Below are 21,712 nucleotides of genomic sequence, written 5' to 3' on the forward strand. Positions count from 1 at the left end.
TGTGGGTTTCAAATGTATATGTGGAATTCCACTATAAAGAGCTTGTCAGACCTGGGCAGGACTCCTTTAGATTTTACCAGCTATATTCCAGAATATGTCTCTGACTTTCCCCTACACTTTGTGCATCAGCATCAGTTCTGTTTTTTCTCATGTAATAATTTAACTGTGATAAAATCTATTAATTTGGTCTTTAGGGTGAAGGTGTACAAACAAGCTACCACTGTAGCCTGTAGTGAACAGAAAATAACTTACTCTTAGGAACCTACATATGAGAGTGTGCTTTGAAGCAATACATCCATGGAGGAGGACCTTAGTGATTCTTAAACAAAATTCACCATGGCTACAGTTTTGGCAGCTAAAATATTACACATGTGCTGTTTGGAATGAAAGTTTTCAGGTGTTAGCTGTGTTAGAAATAGTCTACTCCATGGTAATTTCCTTGTTTACCCAAGCATTTAGTGATTATAGAATACAGGCAGAAATAAACTATATGATAACGAGAAAAAACATGGTGAAAATGTAGTGAAATCCCTGCAGGACCACAAAACAACAGAAGAAAAGAGAGCACATTTAAATGAAGTGCTGATGCTGACCATTCACATTATGATTAAAACAAGTTTATCTCATATTTTCTCCTGGTGCTTTTTTCTTTAAATTTAGCTGCCTGCTGTAGCAGGGGATAGGGAAGAGGCCAGGGTTAAATAATGACAAGAAGCAAGAAGGGCATTAAGAATAAGTGTATCAGAGAGGCAGAAGGACAATTGCAGAAGTTCCAGGGGAAAAAAAAGGGAGGGTGGTCAAGATCTGATAGTACTGGAGTATAGTCTAATATACAACCAGAGGAAGTTGGGGCTTTTTTAGATACAATACCCTTGCAAATGTTATGCTTTAGGCCTGCGGTTCACAGACTCCGGTCTGCAGACATCTTGTGGCAAGTTCTCCACAGTCATTCCTGGCTTTCAGTTAGGAGCTTGAGAGAGTGCGATGGCTCTTTAGTAATTTTGAGGATTGACACTGGTCTAAAGGGTTTGGGACTGTTCTTTTGCACGGTGGTTGTTGGGAGATTAAAGAGCGTTGTTAAGGGCTTTGACAAGGTGTGGGGTTTTGGTGGGGGGTGTGATTGGAGAGCAAGGAATAAGGTTACAAAATCTGTTGTGTCAAAAAAGAAAAAAACCTTCTGGAAAAAAATCAAGAAACCTATTGAGTTGTGGAGTTTTGTCCTGTTTTTTTCATTCTAGCATTTTATCTGCACATGCATGAAGAAGGTACCTGTAAAGGCGCATGGTATTTTTTCAGCAAAATTTGGATCTGACATCCGGTTCTTATCATCACTAGTTCTGCTTACAAGCTCTGGAGGTTTTAGACAAAAGCCCTTCTGACACAGTCGATTTGTCTGCACTGCTCATTTATTTTCTCACAGGACACAGTGGTTAAACCACTTTGTTGTTCATACTTTTTACAGTGATGTAGAAATGTTTGCCCTAGGATCTGAGCCATAACCTCATAAGGTGGGAGCAGATTGTATAATAGCACCATGACAAAGCAGTTCAGGACTGCAGGATGTTGGAGTGGTTCCCCACAGTAAAGTAAACAGTTTGGTTTTAAATCATTGCAACAGTCATACGCTCTAGAAATTTCCATCCTTTTGAACATTTTTTTCTGGAGAGGAGCAATAGGAGAGAAACTGAGTTCATGTATTTCCAGTTATTTCAAAAATTTCCAATTAGAAGTTCATCAGTTAGTATTCCAGTCCTAAGCAGAAGCTTTTTATTTCCATGTTTGATATAAAGAGAATTAGAAAACTATTATATTATATATTATATTTGCAACACTGCTTGGAATGTTAATGTTGGAATATAATTTTTAGTGGTATCTATCAGGAAATAAACTGCTTTTCTTCCATCTCTTGATTTTTGCCTAATTCCAATGATAAATGTGTAAATTAGTTTCTGTAGTGAAATCACAATACTGATTTTGGTGTTTTCTTGCCATGACTTGTATATCACAAACATGCACTCTTAGATTAATAGCAGAAGCAGTGGTAGGTCAGGCTGGATTAAAGGGGGAGCATAGAAAATGTCCTTGTAGGTGAACTGATCTTGTATGATTGTCATCATTGGGATGCTGCAGAGATTGTTCTGGGTTAAAATATTCAAATGGCAACCAAGTTGGTGAAGGGTCTAGAGCGCAAGTCTTACGAGGAGCAGCTGAGGGAACTGGGGTTGTTTAGCCTGGAGGAAAGGAGGCTGAGGGGAGACCTTATCGCTCTCTACAACTCCCTGAAAGGAGGTTGGAGCGAGGTGGGTGCTGGTGTCTCTTCCTGAGTAACAAGCGGTAGGAGAAGAAGAAATGGCCTCAAGTTGTGCCAGGGGAGGTTTAGATTGGACATATAGGAAAAATTTCTTTGCTGAAAGGGTTGTCCGGTATTGGAACAGGCTGCCCAGGGAAGTGGTTGAGTCACCATCCCTGGAGATATTCCAAAAATGCGTAGACAGGGCACTTCAGGACATGGTTTAGTGGGCACGGTTGACGGTTGGACTCGATGATCTTAAAGGTTTTTTCCAACCTAAATGATTCTATGGAGCTAAGCAGCTAAATCATATTTAGCAACTAGGAGGAATTTTGGAACTTAGCTCCCTCTTTTTTTGAAAACTCCAGCCTTGATAACTATAAAATTATCTGAAGATGAAAAGCCCAAATAACAAGAATTGCAACGTATTTTAGATTGCAGTGGACCTCTGCATCCAACCACCTGCTGAGAGCATTGCTAACTAGAGCAGCTTGCTCAAGGTCTTGTCCAGTCGCATTTTTGGTATCTGCAAGGATGGAGATGCCGCAGCCTCTTGGCAGCCTGTTCTGGTGTTTGATCAGCCTCATTATGAAATTAATTTTCCTGATCTCTAACGAGAATGTTCTGTGTTCCGATTTACATCCGTCATCTCTGGTCCTGTCCACTTCTGGAAGAGTGTAGCTTCATCTTCTCTATTTCCTCCTATCAAGTAATTAAAGAAGCCTCCTCTTTCAGGCTAAACCAGGCCAATTCTCTCAGCCTCTTCTCCTACCTCTTGCCAAGTATTAATAGTAGGTTATTCTACTTGAACTTAAGTGACAGAAGTAAGCAACCTCTTCAATTCCACTTCAAAATTTTCTTTGAGGGATACTGTGCTTTAACTGTTTAGATCTTTATATTCATCTCTTCCTATATTACCACTAACATAGTTTTTTCATGCAATATCATGAAACATGCTGCCTCTCTCTGGGAAGAGCTACTTTTTCTCTCAGAAAAGATAATGTGCTGTACTAACATTCTGCTAAACTTCTGCTTTTTAATAGAATTCTTTCCACATACATGCTGAAAGTCATGTAAGAAGTTATTATTTATTATCAAAACCAAAAATTTCCAAAGAAATATGAAATCATTTAAAATCAATAGCTCTCATTGCAAATAAGAAATTGTAAAAGAGCCAACCTTAAATATAATAAAATAATAAATATGGAGAAAACGCCTTTACAATAAACTGGTTGTTTAACTATTAATGTTGCATGTTTCAAGTAGTGATTTATGAATGATGAGTCAGACTTGGAATTCAAAACTTGTTTGACAAAACAGGGCAAACAATATAAAGGTTTTGTATGATTAAATATCTTATTGCTTAAGCTCAATTTACTATTAGCTTTTGTTAAATTAATCCAAAATAAAATCAAATCCAGATTCAAACCCTGGACCTTCTCTATAATGATCTGAGTACAGTCAAGTAGAATCTGCGTTCTCTAGCCTCGAGATGCTCATTAAAATTAGAGTTTCCAGTGAGAAACCATGCAGTTATGAAGGGATTGAATCAACAGCTGGCATTTTTACAGTAAGTCTTGAGCCTTCATTTAAGACATTTAATTTTAGTGCATCTCTGATGATTTAATATGTCTAGCTGTACATAATTTACTGTGCATCATATCTAACATAGGTCTGGCTAGCCTTTTTATTTTTTTGGAATACAAAGATTTCACAAAGCTCAAAATGAGTCTTTGTCTACTTTATGAGCTGCAAGGAGAAATGCCATCACTCCATTTTGGGTCTGCCCCAGGTGTGAGTGCCCCAGGACAGTGGACTCAGATAAGTCAAAGTGAAGCAGCTGATGCAGGGACAGCAGTTCACTTTGTGAGACCCTAGACCCAGCTCTTTCGTGGTCCCATCTAGGCTACTCCAAGAGTGTCCTTGCTGCCTGAATGGTCTTTGTAAGCCCTGCTGGGGAGGCAGGACATTTTGCCCAGGTGGATTTCTTTCCTTGTTGGTATATGTGTATGTGTGTGTAGGTGCTTGGGGACCTCATTTCAGGATAGTATGTTAAAAGGGCTTTATCTCACTAACACTGTCCTTTGCAGACACAGTCGTGTAGTATATTTTAATGTTTATTGCAATTGCTTACCTAGACTAGTAATGTTAAGGTAAGGTATTCCATTTATTCTTACACAATTTATTTTATATTTTGTGTTTTTAAAAATTATATATCCTCTGGAACTTGAAATTTCCTGAGAAGTTGAAGAAAAACTAAGAATCTTGTTTCATATTTTGTTAATTCCTTGCTTGACTGTACTTAGGTTTTAATTTTATACATCTTTATCATGTCACCTTTTCTTCCTAAAGACTTATTTATTAACTTCTTAATTTCATCACAGGAAGGCTTTTCTATAATTCACATTTTTCTGACCAGTCTCAGAATTTTCCTACTCTTTGGTATATCAGTTGAAAACTGATTTGCATATTGAAACTGGATGGACTTCTTAAGTAATAACCTATTTTCAGCTTTTTTACACTTTTTAAAAAACTGATTTCTTTTTTGTCTTTTTTTTTAACTGACTTAGGGAAATCTAACTGATGTTTTCATTGAATTATTCTCCAAATTGGTGTTCAAACCGTAATCTCAAGGGTCCATAGGAAGAATTTAGTTTCTTTGTACACACATGTACAGCACAAGTTTTAGTAGGTACAAGTCAGGTGAGCCACTTAATTGCAAAACTACTTTAGCCTCCAAGTGAAGTGGTTGGAATGTGTGTGTCAGTTTTTACCAGTTCTCTACAGTAATACCTACTAATGTTTTATGCATGTGTCTTATTTTTCTCCATGTATGGATTTGGGAATATACAGGATAGCATAAATACCCTATTCTCTTGAGTCCCTATGATCACCTTGGAAGGTAGACTGAGATTCTTCTTTTTTTTTTTTAATAGACTCAAAACCGTATGAAGCTGATGGCTGACAACTATGAGGATGACCACCTCAAATCCTCATCCCATTCCAACCAAACCAACCACAAGCCCTCCCCTGACCAGGTAATGTGTCTCTCTTTTTTGCCTTAAAAGTAATTTTTACAATGGGGGCTGATTATTTTGAGTCGTATGTAATTTTCCCTGACATGTTTGCAGTACCTTGGAACAAAAATAGCATTCCAGTGTGCAGTTATAAACCAGAAATGGATGTTGCTGTTGTGTCGGCTTCGTTGAAAACTCTTGAAATGTGAACAAACAGTTCCTGGTACCAAGCTGTTATTAAGTGGGTGGAGAAGAGGGGGCAGACAATGAAAGGGAAGAAAGAAACATTACTCTCTTCAAATGCAAGACTGGAGTCCTGTCTGGCATATTCAGATTTTAGTAACTCAGGTTTACTGCTTGAGTGTGTGGAGTGTCCAGACTGTTTCTTGTCTCCAGTAGCAGGAAATCATGCTCCAGGATCAGCTTTCTGATCTATGGATTGCATACAAGCAGTTCCCTTCATTTCCCATGAGGAAATCCCAGCCTCTGTGCCAAATGAGCACAGACTGCTCCCTCACAAACTCAATGGACCGTAAACTGAAGAAAAATCAATTTACAATCTCCAAGGCAGTGAGGAGCCTCCTGTGTCATTTACAAAGCACAGCTGAGTGCTTGATAACTATCAGAGAGATCACCTACCCCTTGGGTAGCATGGAAAATGCCAAGATAATTGCATATCCCATGTTGTAATCACATCCATTCCAGTTTAATTAAAATATTCGTAATCATTAATCACTGCCTTGACAAAGTGAAGGAATGTTTAGCGCTCCTCTTTGCCCTCTGGCTCATCTAGGAATTGTTGAGATCTGAAGGAAGGCATCTCACTCTGGACCTTTAAGCACCAACCTAGTGATATGCAGAAATTATGAGAAAGGTACAAGAGGAAAATGACAAAAAACAATTACATATTCACCTTGCAAAATGTTGGTCTTACCTTCTTCAGGAAAGTGCAGTTGTTAATACTGCAAATTAAATGGCTCTCCTAATCTTAATTTGGAAGGAACGTTAGAATATCTGTTGCTTTTACACTGCAAGTCTATAGAGGAATGAAGCCATTTCCAGACTGTAACTGTAGTACATGCTTGCAAATGAATGCAGCGTAGCATTCACGGATGAAATGAAAAGATAAAATGTAAAAAAAAGATAAAATTTAAAAATTTAAGGAAATTCTTGTAAAGACCTTGCAGGGGAGGGCAATAGGGAGGAGGGGGTGGGAGGAGGGTCTGATTGCACTTTCCCTTTACGTAAGGGCATTTTAAAAGCTGACAAAGCCTACAAGAGAGCAAAGCAAGCTGTACTTAAAGGTGGCTCAGAATATTGCCTAAGGAATTAAACACTTTGTACTACTATTTGTACTTACATATGTGCTTTAAATACTAACCAACTCTTTATTTCATTCCCATGCTGCTCTGGGGCTTTTCTCCCACTGCCACCTCTGCACCACTAGGATGAGGAGGAGGGTATTTGGGCATAACCAGTCAGATGCTCTTAGTTCAGCCATTTTGTTCAGAACGGTGAGAATCAACTTTTCTTGCCAATAGAAAAATTTCCAACAGTCACTCTCGCGTCTCGCTCGCTGTGCTTTGTGAAACCTGGTTGTGCTCCTTCCCCCTTGCTTGCGTAGTCTCTGCATGAGGGTATTTCTTGTGTGTTTATATGTAGTTTGTGATTTTCTTTTTCTAATCATCATGTCATTGTTTCATGATCTTGTGGGGAGAACTTTCCAGGGCATGTAATTGAGTTTCTATGCAAAGCAAACTCTTAATGCGTATGAGAGAACAGGAAATGTCTCTCATATCATTTGTCATTGACTTCATGGAGGAAATGTTTTCAGTCAGATTCTTTTTCAAAGCAGTTTGCACTGTAGCCAAATCTATGTATGCTTTTTCGATTCTGGTTAGTAAAGAATTTGTTCAGAGATAATGTTCCTCCTGAAGATAAAGTTCCTCCTGAAGGTTTTAAGCATGTTGAGATCTGCTGCCGAGATTGCTGTCGTGCACGCCGACCTGACTAGTCACAGCTATTTATCAGCTCAGAACAGATGATTCTTGATATGCACTAGGAATATAAATTTTCTGTAAATTTGAAGGCAAAGAGGAATATCCCCTTAACCTTTCCCTCTCCCTTCCATCTCCCTCATTCTCTCAAAACAATGGGGGAGAAATTGGTAGCTATTTGTCATTTAAAGTACATTTTGTTTCTCTATGTCTGTGTCCACAATTTTCTCTTTTCTGCCATCAAATTGTCTCCACAACAACCCCCATTTCCAGAAGAGAAGGCAGTACACAGGACAGAGCCCTTCTCCTCATGCCTGTTCTCTAGCAAAGAAGAAAATATCCTTTACTGACCAGGAGCCTTGATATAGAGCTACAGAAGTCAAATATCGATTATTAGGCTTCAGTCCATAGGATTCATTTATGCCTTGTAGTATCAGTTTTAAAGCAGAATAAATTTATTTGAAGTACAAGTATTTTAAAAGATTGAGATGCGGTGACAGTTTTTTAAAAATTTATATGAAACTTTTTCTTTCTTCACTTATCCTTTTAAGAAAAAATACTTCACATGAGTTCCCTGGCAGTTTTTCTCAGAATTTGATTTTTCCATATCAATTATTTGAAAGAAAACTCTTCTGAAAAATTCTGTGGAAATTTGGGACCCTCACATTTCTGAAAATTATTACTCTATATTAGATTTGTAAAACATTCATGAAAGAATAAGCTACCCTCTCATCTCTTTGCACTTGCTCAATTAACTGCAGACTTACATGTCTCTCTGAGATCTGATCTCTGTATAGATCAGATCCTTCTTTTCAAGTCAACCATCTGAAAAATTTAATCCAACTGTGGCATTGTCAAACTTGAATTTCATGCCTTGGGGTTTGAACTGAGAAAATCTCTTTACTGGAAAAATTGATAAAGTGCTTCATTAATTTACACTCGCTGTTGATTTCACATTCTTTTTGAATCACCGCTCTTGCAATGGTTGTGTGTTAGAATGTGATATTAAAAGTTTTGGAGATAATGCTTGTAAAGATCTGCTGAAGCACAGCGATTAAACAGGAAAGATCAGGTAAGTAAATTATGAAAAGGAAGAAAATACTCACTATGAAGGTAGGAATAATTCTGATTTTCATTCTAGAGCAAACATAGAGGTTGTGTAGAAAATACTGATAGCAAGATCTTTCTCTTTTCCTCTCCTATCTGCTGATACATTTATGAACGCAACTGTGCTGAGAGTATGGTTTCTCTTAGTTTACCAAATTAATGGGTGGTTCACATTAAATACAGCATATCTCTCTACTTTGTACTTGAGGCATTTTCCACAGGAAAGCATATTACAGAATATCCTAGTCAAAACAATGAGGCAGCCAGCATCCTTGCCTTACATGCATCTCCTCTGAGAAACGTGTCAGCCTCAAGATTGTCTTGCATACCTCACCAGGGAAAGTATAAAGGTGATTGATGCTTCCCAAGCTAGTTACTCCCAACAAAGTACATGTTTTTACCATGATATTCCATATACATTAAAAAAAAAAGTCCTTATTCTCTTTGTAAAAGGAAAGATGTTGTAAGTCACAGAGCTCCTAACCTGCTTGTGTTAAATTAAATGTATGTATTACAATGATAAAAATGTGACTAATAGCATAGGACTTGGCTATAACTTTGGTTTTTGAAGTTCCTTTAGGTCTGAGGATGTATTCATCTCTGGTCAATACTGAAGATAAAATGGAGACCATCAAAATATTTACAGTAGCAAACGACATTATTTTATTTTTTGTTTTGGCGTTTAGGTCTTTTCCCCTCCAGCATTCTGGAATTGACTGAATTTAATATTTAATTATGCCAGTTCTGTACATGACAGCATGATCAGATATAGCTCCCTTGAAATGGGGCACTGTTTCTAAACATATGCGCCCTTCCTGTAGTTTCAGAAAATGGTAGTTTACAGTTCAATGTAAATACTATCTTTCATCCAGAAATGGCCTTTCCTAGCCTTTTTCTCAAGGCTCGTTGCCTTGCTGTCTGAATTTCTTATGACTCCTTTTATTCCCCCGATGAAGCTCTATCCTCCTCTATACCCAAGCATATTCCAATGTGTTTTCTCATGAGGATGCCCCTTCATCTTTCTCAAATGCTAAAATGGTCTGGCCAATGGCTTAATTAGTTATTATTCACTTTTATAAAAAATAATATGAATTTACACTTTATGATATCTAATACACATGAAAGGATATGTGCATGTATCATCTTGTAAATATGTACCAGGTACGTACTATGTGGGGGAAAGAAGCAGCAAAGCTTCCATACGTGAACTTCCCAAGCTGCTCAATTCATCTAGTTTTCTTGAGAAGCACAGCCGTGCTACCTACAATGTGAGAAAGTGTGCGTGCGGTTCAGAAAGCTGCTTGTGTCACCTCTGCCCATCAGAAATGAGGAGAACTGCTTTTGTTGAATGGGTGTAGTGGGCACGGGATCACAAAAAACTTGGAAGGGTGAAAGACAAATTAAAGGACACAGGGAAAAGCAAGAACAGAATAAAAGTGCTAAGGGCAAGAACAGAGGAAGAGCAAAATTGAAACTCTGAGAACCAAGAGACTTATCCTAGTATGTAATTTATACATATTGTATGTGCGTTTTTAAGTATGCATGCTGTTGTAGAGCATTTTTCTTCCCATCTTCCGTGGCTCTGGCTTGCAGCAGGAGTTGGAGCCTAGTAGATGCTGTCACTATACAAGCTTTTTGAACTCATTCTGTGGAAGCATTTTCTATTAATGGTTGCCAACAAATCCTGAAGTCATGGATATGTCTGCTAAGGAGAAAAACATTTGGGTTTGCTGTGTTTGAATTCCAGGAACAAAATCTGAAAATTAATTTTATGCTTATTAGAGTAACAGTGGAATGGTCAAAGAGCTAGCATTGAACTGGAGTGCATAAAAATGGGGATCTCTCAAGATGATGAAAATATTGGCAAGTTCCTATTACAGTAAAAGTATTGCAAGGCAAAAAGCCTCTTATTTGTGACATTTTTCTTTAATGTCTAAACTTGAGTTTGACAAATTTTAACGCAGAAGCAGTAAGTATTGTGAGTTGACTGCTGAAGACACTAGCATAATTTAATACATCTCTTAAGATTTCAGAGGTGATGTCTGTGGTGGAAACGGGGTAAGTCATAACAGGAAAATATTTGAATCATTTTTAAGAAGTGAAAAACAATCAATTCAAGTAAATTTCCTAGACTTCTTGTCAAAATCAGTATAAATTATAATTTGCAACATCACCAGATTACAAGTATGCATTGTGTACCAAAGGCTACCTTTTTAATGTTGTAATTTGACTTTGCCAAGAGTTTTTCTGTAGACGAAAGCTACTAAAACCTAACAACTTAAATAGAGGGAAAGTCATCAATATGAAGAATGTTGAATGAATTCAGTTTGAATTTTTTAGCTATAGTTTTTAATCAAGAGCTTATAATATTCTAAAGGATATCTTTGATGAATATAGTGTTTCCAAAACCAGTCTCATTCTAAATAGCCATTTCTGATTATTAAAGGGTAATGGAGCTTGAATGACATTTCTGTATTACATTTATTAAGACAGAGGTATTAAACATGATTACAGTAAGAATGATAGAAACAGTTAAATCTCGCAGAGAAGTTGATACTAGGAGACATAGGCAAAAACTAACTGAATGCTCAAGGTTGTAAGCCATGTGTTTCTAACTTGTATCTGCGGAGCAATTTTGTCTCACCACTAGGAATGCCCAGGATGAGCATTCACAATTTCCTTTTTGTTGTGGAGGGGTTATTTATTATTCCATTTTAGAGCTAAAAGGAAATGCACAACGAATGAGCACCTAGTCAGCCAGCATACATAGCTATTCAAACACATTCAGAGAGAAGTGGCAGAAGTAGGTGCAAGGTAACAGTGAAGAACTGTGACTATTACGATGGTAGACTAAGAGGGATAGAAATAATGACATTGAGGGCAGGACATCTCAGGACTTAATTTAACCTTTGCCACAGCTGTCAAACCCCATGAAGTTTTCGCTGAGATCAGAACTAAAAGTGTCTATACTTTGGGAAGTTTGAGAAGAATATTAATTTTTTTCTACATTATTCGGTGCTTGGGTTAATATACTGATTTCTTTTAGCAAAGTAAATATCTTACTCGTGGTGAGTTCCATTTCCAAATGATTACACAGGCATTCCTTCACTGCATAAATGTGATCTTTCTCTCCACAAGACAGATTTTATGCTTGCAGCAGGTAGAGAGCTGCTCATCCTACTGTCACACTTTTTTTAGGTTCTCAGTATTGTCACTTATTACACTGTGACCTCATAAGCCTTTTAAATAAATTTATTTTCAATATGGTTTTTTTAATTGTTAGATCATGCAGAATGGTCAAAACCACGAAGCCTTCGTGCCTGACTCGTATTACAAAGTAATTTACTGGACACAGTACTAGACCACGATTCAGAAGATAAATTCTTTCCTGGCATCGTCTCCAACCACTCACTTGTTCTCTTTCTCCCTGTCTCAAATTCTTTAATTGTAAAATGAGCTGAAGTTTTTGTAAAGTGGAAGTTCTGCTTGGGAAAAGTGCTATATAAGTGCTAGGTAATATTATTACACAATATTCTAAAATAGTGTTGTTACAGTGATATGATTTTGAATTTGTTCCCAAAATTGTTAGATTTGTATTTGACTCAATTTATTAATACTTCTCATTTTTCCTTCCAAGATCCTATTTCTTCCCAAAAAAGGGAAAATAACCCACATGTTAAACATTTCAAGGAGCTGCTACTCCAGCATGCTGAACAAAGCTCTTTAGACCGCTGCTTCTTCTTTTTCATTGTCATCTTTTGTCCTCTGAAGGGTCATTTCTTCCACTCTCTAAAAATCTACAAACTAATTGTGTAGTATATAATAATCTATTATAATATGTCTGTTACAGTTCTTCATTCGTATGTTTAAAAACACTGAAAAAAATGAGTTTTATGCTTGCCTGAGAGACATACCCTGTGCAAAATATGAAGGCAGCTACATGAAATAATCTTACTTTACTTAAAAATTGTCACTTGGCCTGACTGAGAGATAAGATGCCAGATTTGTTTTGTCATATCAATGTCAGCCAGGGCTCCTCACTCCTACTTTCCAGAAGGGCAACCCTTTAGTAAGAACCCTAATGTGATGCACTCAAATAGGGTGATGTAACTAATTAATCATTATGAGGACAGCACTTTGAATACAATTGTCCTGGTTAATCACAGGACCTGCTTTCCATCCCTGCTTTTCTAAAGCCCTGCTTGTGTGGGCATCATGGTTAATTATGAAACTGAAAAACTCCTGTGCTGTCAAGTTCGAGCAAGGAGACACAAAGAGTTCATGGACTGACAATTTCTGCTCTGAGGAAGCACAATTCAAAATCCTGCTTTAGCTATCATATAATTATCTATTCTTTTCAAGCCTTTTCAAGCTTTGCCTTTTTTCAGAGAATAACCTTTTTTCCTTTGGCTGTAGTAACTCTGAATAATGGAGAGCTTTTTGTAGTGACCTTCTCACTTCAGTGTAAGTAACAATCCTGTTATGGTGAACAACTTAAGTAATGCTTAATATTTTGTTTTAGGATTAATCTTCTACCATTCCAATTTGGAAACCATGCCTTTCTACCTTCTCTCTTATTCTATACCCATACTGGCCTGTGATCTTTTACCCAGTAAGTACTGTTATACTGGGATGGGCCAGCCTAGAGAAGAATGCTGTCCTTAAAATGATGATAACTTCTGCTTTTGGTCCTTTCCCTGTTCCTGGGAACAGTTCTTTTGCTAGCAAACTCTATTATTTTGTTATCTTATTTTATGTTTGAAAAATATATTCTCTGTCCAAGAATGTTACATCTATGAGCACAAAAGAACTGATCTTGATACACTGCTCGTCTTCTTTCTGATCCCAGAATGATAAGACTTAAGATTTCCAGATGGAATTTTGTAATCTGCAGCTCTGGGCTGAATTAAGCACTCACAACAGAGGTGTAACTGGATTGTATCACTGTCTTCCTATTATTCTTACAGATCAAAGAAGAGCACAAGTAGATACTTATGTTCTAAAACATCCAAAACAGATGGCTGGTTTCTTTTTGTAGAGATTTGTGCTTTTCAGCAAAACAATTGCAAAAAGGCCATCATTCATTTCTCCCAAATGAGATTATTCCAGGTCTGTGTCTTATTTTCTTTTTTGTTTTGCAGCTGAATATGATCTTCTACTAGTGGCTTGGTCTTTGCAGCAAGTAGGAATTCTGTACTCAAACATTTTTGTTTCTGGCCACTTCCAGGAGGGCTGTTGCTTACCGCTTGTGTGACAGTCTGTACTACTTCCCAATTACTCTGCCATTTAGATTTCTTATAGCACTCATCCACACCCCAGAACGCAATCATGCAAGGCCAGAAGCTTCTGCAAACTATGAGTATGCTGTTGGTGACATAAAGGAGAGGGGAGCTGAGCCCTGGCACTCATAGGCAGGATAGAGACAGAAGAGGAATAGCTGCAGCCAGGCTGGGGGTGTCGCTGCCAGCACCTTTTAGTTGTCAGTCAGGAGGAAGGAAACTGAGGGAGAGGGGACATGAACAGTATTAGAGTAGAGAAAGAATCAAACCCAAACCTGCTTTCCAACAGATTAACTATGAAAATAAGCTCAAGAGAAATATGAATAAAATAAAAACTGGTAAGGGCATGTAGCCAACCTAGACGCTATATTTTCCTGGCTGGTAAAGTTCATAATTACTGATGGAGATGTCAAGATTTACAGTTCCAGCTCATAGTAAGCTCACTGCAGGCAGTCCAACTACATCTGATTGTTTAATGCAACATATAGATAAGAATTACTATATGTATATCTGTATAAATAGCTGTATTTATTAATAGGATTTTGCATTTGAAGGTAGAGCAAACAACTCTAAAAAGAACTCCTAAAGATGGATAAACCAGGCGTTTGGTGGCTTCATGTGGCTTTGCTTTGAAAGTGTCACGTAGCAGGTAGAGAGCTGGAACAGCAGAATGAAGACCCAGTGTTAGAGAAGGACGAGACAAAGATTCCTATCACCTGTGGACAGGGAGGTTATAGTTCATCTGAACAGGAAAAGCACTGATTGTGTTCTCTGGTAGACTACTTAAGAAATACCTTCTGTTTTCCATTAGCAATGGAACAGACAGCAGAGAGACAGAAAAATGCAGCCACTGATACATAAGCATTCCCATGGACACACTCTCCCAGTGTATGTGCTGCAATGTTCTGCTTTCAAACAAAAGCGTATTAGCCACTGTTTCTTTTTATCCCTTGTAACAGGAAGAAGCAATAGACAAAATATAGTACAGCAAGGAATGTGTGTGCTTTCTTGTTCACTGTTGTGTAGATAACAAGTGCTAGAAAGCCTGAATGGATTAAAAATATAAGCAGGTTGTTCTTACTTATTCTCAAGCTGCTTTGTGCTTGTAGAGAAGGAATCAGCATAAAATCTAATGGATTCTGTGAAATCAAAACTTGCCTAATTACACCTACAAAAGTTTGATCAGGAGGATGCTATTTAAATACACAGTGTCATGTACAAGCTGCAAACAGTTAAACTATTTTCACTTGCTGTGGGAATACTTTTTTTTCTTGATGATATTCTAATTGTCAATATCATAAGTCTGACTACCCAGTTTCACAGCTTTCTATAATTTAATATATTATTCAAAAATTTTAACCTGATAACTAACACAGCTTATAGGAATGAAATTCTCAAATGAAGGAGATTTTAATATATTGAAGTGGAAGATTTTAGGTTCTCTGCAGATCTCACCCTATTTTGGTGATCCTGTTTTGCTCCAGAACTAAGCTGCTGGGTTCCCAAGAAATCTTGAAGACAAAAGAAAACTTAGACAAATAAAACAGCATTTCAATTTGTATATTCTGATCTCATCTTGTAATTAAGGCACAGATTTCTCTCCTCTGCCTCAGCTAGGAAAGAGGCATATGGACTGTTAAAGAAGAAAGAGGTGCAATGTGTGCATGGTGCAGTTAGTTATATTTAGGGGTGAGGGTTTGGGCAAATGCTCTTGCTTTTGAAAGTAAGGGATTGACGAAACGGGTAAAATTGAAGCTGTATGTAGACACCCCCTTCAGCTGTGCTGAGGTACCTTATTCCTGAATGTTCATATCCACCCGTGGTCCAGTTACAAGCTTCTCACAGTCCCGCCAGTGTATTTCAGTTCTGATCTACAGTAGTCCCTGCTATTCCACACACAGTTCCCCACAAGCTTTTGCTCCACAGCCCGTAAGCAAAATGGGCTGCCAGTGTCATGAAAAAGCACTTCTGGATTTGTTATGTAGAAAAATATTTTTTAACTACTTGCTCATTTTCAGTGCTTTAGGAATCCTACCAACCCACTGCAATTTTTTGCTTCACCTACGTTATGGGGAAAAGATTTTATTTAAACAGAGGGAACTAATGACAAAACTACTTTCCCTGTTTTGTGTTTTCTCTGTTCTTTTTTTCTGCTCTGGATTTTTCCCAAGGTGAAGAGGGTGAACTCTGGAAATCATTAATCCATGGGATTTGCTCATGGTGTATAAAAATTTCAAAAAGAATTTGCTATATAAAAATGATTTCCTAATTGATTCTGTCAGAAATGAACTAAGACAGCTCTGTCAAAATAGCCAGAATCTCTTTCAACTCCTCACGCATGTTGTTTTGTTTTGGTTTGGTTTATGAGGAGGAAATGATGAAGGTTAGATTTAAATCCATTTTTTTGTCTTTAAAACAAATCTAAAGAAAATTGAGCCTGTCCCTGAGCTTTTGTGTTGTGGTCTTCTGAAGAAACCAAGTATCTCTGTGCAGCAGTGAACTGAGCTGAACTGAACTGAGGTCAGGCTGTGTCTTTTTGAGAACTTTCTTCTGTTTCCATTTAAAATAATGAAGGGAAGACATCAGTGATAAATCGTGCTGAATTTGGGAGAGCTTTGCACTTTCTGAGCCAAATTCATGCCTCATAAAACTCCATTGCATTCAATGGTTACAAGATGATTGCAGTTGAACCCTTGCGTTTGTTGCCAAACAAACACAAATGATCTGAGCAAGAAGGCATAATTCAATTTGCCATGCAAATACTTCCAGACTATATCGTTTGGGATCTTATTTTATTTCCATATCTCCCAATATAAGATATTTTGCTATATAGGCAAAATTTTCTTGTCTGGTAGTATCTATAATAAAACCTAGGTACAGGGAGGCATCTGAGGACCCACTGTGCTCCACTCCATCTTTTGTTAGATTTGTCAGGTCCTCCTTGGAATAATTTCTTTTTAACAAACATATGTATTTACTCAGACTTTGAGCCCATCTTCTCCTGTGTAATGGTAGTTTGGGAAGGAGGTTTTGTTCGATAGCATAGTTGCCTCTGAATGTAACAAGGCTGAAAATAATTTCCCATGCTCACATGAAAAATGTGATTGATAGGAGATAAAGGGCTACCTCTGTTTAACTTGTTTTCCAAGCATATTTGTTATGTCCAGTCTGAAGTTTTGAGAGGGGTCTTGGGTGGTGTTTGGGGGTTTTGGTTGGTTTCTTTTCAGAATTCCTTATCTTCTTCTGCCTTTGCAGGCTCTACAAAGAACACTCAAGGTCCATAGACCAGGCTAGCAAGCTCGAGCATTTCTCAAATTAGTTAATTCCTTGGAAACATTCAGATTCATTCCATTTATGCTTTTTTGTAACACTTTTGATACAAAAACAGTGACATTTTGATCTCATGTTATTTACTTTGACCCTGAGATTACTTGTCAATTCTATTTTATTTTCTTCTTGATATAGCTGTTTTTCCAGGGATTTTTCTCAAATATTTAAAGATTTATGCATAAGTTGAGAAAAATCTACTGAATTATTTGATTGCAAAATGAACACCACTTATCTGCATTACTCTGCCTTTTAGCATTCTGTAGTGAATATATATAAATGCAGCATACGTGCAAGCAGGGTAGTCAAGCTAATAGGGGAGTATGACAGCAGTCATGCCAGTGCCAAGTGTACATATGGCACTATGTATTGGCATTGCTGTTTCAAGAAGATACTGTTTTCTCCTTTATTTTTTTTGCTTGCTCAGAGAAATCATAGGCATATATCTGTAAAAGATTACTGCTGTCAGTCCACAATCAACATGCATGTTGATGCATGATTCTGATGAGTAAGGCAAGGTGTGTAAGGAGATAACTTTTACAAGATCAACTGATGTAGCTGGAAAAACAGACAAGCTTTTAGGGGTGCATATAAGACTTTCTTCAAAATGGGAGCTGCAGATTTATTGCTAAGTAGAAATTTAGATTGTATTCTCTGAAATTAACTAAGTAAAGTTAATTACTTGGTTCTGCAAAAGAAAAGTGGTTGCTTCCTTCCGAGAAGAAGGGAGTGTTAGCAGGGAGAAAGGTGACCAGGTCATTAGCCCTTCTGCCTGGAGAACTCAGAATTTAAAGCTGGTGGTTGTGGTGAATGAGTCCTATTACACATTGATTAAAACCATACTTTTTTCGACAGACATCTATGGATAGTCAATATCGCATTTGTCTCGAATTGACACTGCTGCACTTATACCACCCATTCACTGGTTTTCTTTTTCATATAACCAGCTACGTGGTTTTGCACATTTACATCAGACACTGCTCATACAAACTTTTAGACACCACAGTCTCTGTATGGGAGGTGTATTCATGTTTCACAGTAAAAGTGACCAAACCTTAAGATAGGTCTCTCCAGCCACATTCAGTTACAACTACCTTTTCTTATCTGTGCAGCATATATATCCATATTTAAATGCAGACTCTTATCATAAAAGAACTTTTAAATACAGTTGTTCATATTTCAGCTGACTGTTGTACAGTAGCAGCAGGACTACCACTAAAGAAGCAGTAATAATTTCATTCTAAAGCAATTTTTTTGCCAATGACTTGCAAAACCACAATTAGATTCACATTTGTCATGCTCAAAGATAAAAAAAAATCTGCGAAATCTCAGAAAACCTGAACGTGTTGTTTCCAAGTTGAATTTGTTTTGAAATATGTTCCCAAATGTCTTTATCAGTTGGTAGAGATGGTTTGGGTTTGTATCAGAGATTTGTCAGGCATTTCATGTTTCCGCTTCAGAGTTGTAGTGATTGCCTTTTTTAGTGAAACACGTTGTCAAACTTAGCTGACCATTAAGAATATTCTGAACTTGAGGGTACATTAAGCAGGCTTCATTCCATGCATTGATGAGGATGGCCTAGACCTATCAGGGCAATTAATGAATCAGGGCTGCTTTAGAAGATATTCCTGGGTTTGGTCTGTTTACCCGTTCTTTTCCTAGAAAGCTCTATAGCTCTGAGCTGATCATGAGAACACGATGTGGTTTATGAATCCAGCACTGCCCTGCCTTTCCACTTAGCAAATGCTCTTACACCCTCTTGAGATAAGGCAGTGGCAGCTCTGCTGTGTGGGAAGCACAGTGCCTCTTGCTAAGTGGCTAGTTCAAATTAGATATGGCAGGAACGCAGATATAAGGGCATTTCCTACTTGACTGGCAGGGTTTAATGGATCCCAAGTGAGAGGAATGATTGCTCTGTGAACAGCTTTGGGAGGGCTGCTAGTTAAGAACTTTCACACGCCTCATTTGGCCTGTTTCCAGCTTGAGGTAAGGGGGAAGGGTACAGGAGGAATGTGCTCCGAAAGGGGACTTGTCCACGAGTAATCAAATTTGTCTGTTGTATGAAAATCTTCCATTGCTACTTGCTACACGACTCTGCTTTCTCTTTATCAGTGAAGGTTCCTGTTCACAAAGAATATCGGTGAAGGTTGGCAAGTCGATTTCTTTTCAGACTGAAATCTGCACATCTGATAGATGTTCAATAGACTGCAGTATCTGAAAAGAATACTAGGCAGCTACTACGTTGATTGGACAGCTAGTTATTAGACATTGACTAGTAAATTTTCACATTTTTATAAAACAGCATTATTTTAAGATGTGATTGATATTCCATCACTCTACCCTCTGTGGGCAAACCAAATAGTAAGAAAGGTGGGAAAGACATCAGTTAAATTAGAAGCATCAGGGTTTTTTCACTTGCACAGGCAGTACACTTTTAGATCATAATCTAGGTAACCCACATTATAAGAAATTGGGGTAAATGGCACAAATTTAGCAAACAACAAAAGCTGATGGATATAATTGGCTAAATACAGTTGTGCTTGGTGATGGAAGTGAAATGTAACTGCATCAATGCTACTAAAATATCCTTTCCTATTCTGTCCTGCTGCAGTTTGCTGTTGTGATACATCAAACCATTATTCTTATATGTGTGTTTATATCTGTGAACAGATGTTGCCCCAAGGCTGCACATAGCAGTAGGGGTTTTAATGAAGCACAGGAGCTCATTCTCTCTGCAGGTTTCTTGTCTGACTCCTCTGCCACGGCTGCCGTGTTGCTGTGGCTTTTCGTAGCTGCTGCCACCCTGATGTTCTGGCATAGGCTGCTGAGTGCAGCTATGCTCTGCAGGACAAGGAGCCTGCCATTAGTTACTGCTTAGCCATGGCTCTCAGATCCTCTCACTCTACAGAAATTAATCCATGTAGAACAGTGTTAGAAGCAAAATAAGTGAGCCCTGACAGCCTTATTAAAAGGGGTCAAAGCCAGAGTCTTTGTTGAAAGTAGTGCCAGCACCCTGTTCCTGTTGACTCGGAGATTATCTCGCTCCTTATTCATTAGCGGGGTCAGAGGTGTCCTATTGAAAAGATATCCCTGGCCTGCTAACAAACAGCAGGTGCAGCCCCTGCCTGGGAACACACAGACAAGTTGCCAGTATCGTGGCAAGGCTTTTTAGCTCTCCTAGCTGGTGCACATCAGTGCCTGTAGCTTCAGCATCTCATTTTATGGAGTGGAGGCACTAAGCCCAATTCTTCTTTGGTTTTCCATCAGCTGCAAACTTTAGAGTTTTGTATTACTGCAGTTTTGAATATATGCCCACAAACACCTAGAACAATATGAAGCCGTATTCTTGTGGGAGGGCATCTGAGGCATTCCCTGTATGTAGCTATGCACTTGAGCTCTATATTTTAGTAAAACAAATGAAAAATAGCTCTTCAAATACTTTTTATGGGAACTGGATGACTCCGGTTTGGATTGCATTGAGGAACAAGGATTAGATTCAGATTGGGTAAAGTACAATGAAATAAAATAGCACTTATTAAAGTCCTTTGATTTTAGTTTTTTAGTCTATTGTATAGAGTCCGTCTTGTATAATAAATGAAAGTCATTGCCTTTTCAAAACTATAGAAACTATATCTTAACTATAGAAAAGATCATAGAAAACTATATCTTAACTTTCTGGTTAAGATGGGACTCTATCCAGTTTCTACAGCAGAGAGACGTTCATCTTAGAAACAAACATTTTAGCATCATTTGAAACTTTTCTCTATAGAACATGTTTACTGCATACTTGAGTTACACTGAAATGTTTGGCCAAACATTTTAAAATCTACATTGTCATTGCCTTAGTTGTGGACAGACACCTTTTATCAGAAAAACTAATTTTCCTTAAAGCAGGGAGCTGATACAGTTGACTGAAGCACTGCTGGATAATCAGTAAAGTTAATGCATTCCATTTAATACTGTTTCATTTTTCACCCATATTGTCATTATTTCCTATATTAATCAGACAGCTATGATCACCACATCCCCGTCCCCCAGTGTACTTGGTTTTGTTCTGCTTCACCTGGATGGTTGCTGGGTTATGGCATAGGAGTACTGGGGGGGAGAGGGTGTTCAGGTTTCTTCCAGTATGAAGCTGAACAAGGTTCTAACTTAGAGGTTAATCTTTGCCTTCACCACTGCTTGGGTCTCAGGCTGTTCCTCACTGTCTCTGTTCTCATATTTCAGATAATTCAGCCCCTCTTAGAACTTGATCAGAATCGCAGCAAGTTGAAGTTGTACATTGGACATCTGACAGCCCTCTGCCATGACCGTGACCCCCTGATTCTGCGTGGACTCACCCCACCTGCTTCCTACCACCTGGATGATGACCGGGCAGCTTGGGAGAAAGAGCTGCAGAAGATGACCCAGGAGCAGGTGAGTTTGTGGTCTGAAGCTCTGAAAAAGGGCCTAAACTGTTCATGCAGGTCTTACTGATGTGCCACACCAAAACATTGGGAAACCATTCTGTAAGTGGTGAAAACAGATAGCAAAGATCCACTCTTCAGCTGATAGGAGGAGTCAATGATTTTTTGCATCATTGCTGTTTAATATTTATGGAATTTCATCTGTTCTTTTATCTGTATTTGAGGCCACCCATCTACACACTCAGGGGAAATCAAACTGCAAGATACCACTTTTGCCATGTTTTACTCA

General features: G+C 38.1%; 1 protein-coding gene across 12 annotated transcripts in view; it reads left to right on the forward strand.

Annotated features, from left to right (window-relative positions):
• ERC1 (ELKS/RAB6-interacting/CAST family member 1) overlaps nt 1-21,712 on the forward strand; it is a 305,364-nt gene that overhangs the window by 264,620 nt on the left and 19,032 nt on the right. For 8 of the 12 annotated variants that reach the window (XM_069807683.1, XM_069807686.1, XM_069807690.1 and 5 more), the window contains 2 exons: nt 5,227-5,328; nt 21,245-21,433. In XM_069807683.1, coding sequence (XP_069663784.1) covers nt 5,227-5,328; nt 21,245-21,433 — 291 coding nt within the window. Of the gene's footprint in view, nt 1-5,226; nt 5,329-6,754; nt 6,822-21,244; nt 21,434-21,712 lie in introns of those variants that run through there. The other 4 variants (XM_069807691.1, XM_069807694.1, XM_069807693.1 and 1 more) reach the window with 1 other exon arrangement.

This window comes from Haliaeetus albicilla, chromosome 19, assembly GCF_947461875.1.
Source record: "Haliaeetus albicilla chromosome 19, bHalAlb1.1, whole genome shotgun sequence".
NCBI classification, from domain to species: Eukaryota; Metazoa; Chordata; class Aves; order Accipitriformes; family Accipitridae; genus Haliaeetus; species Haliaeetus albicilla.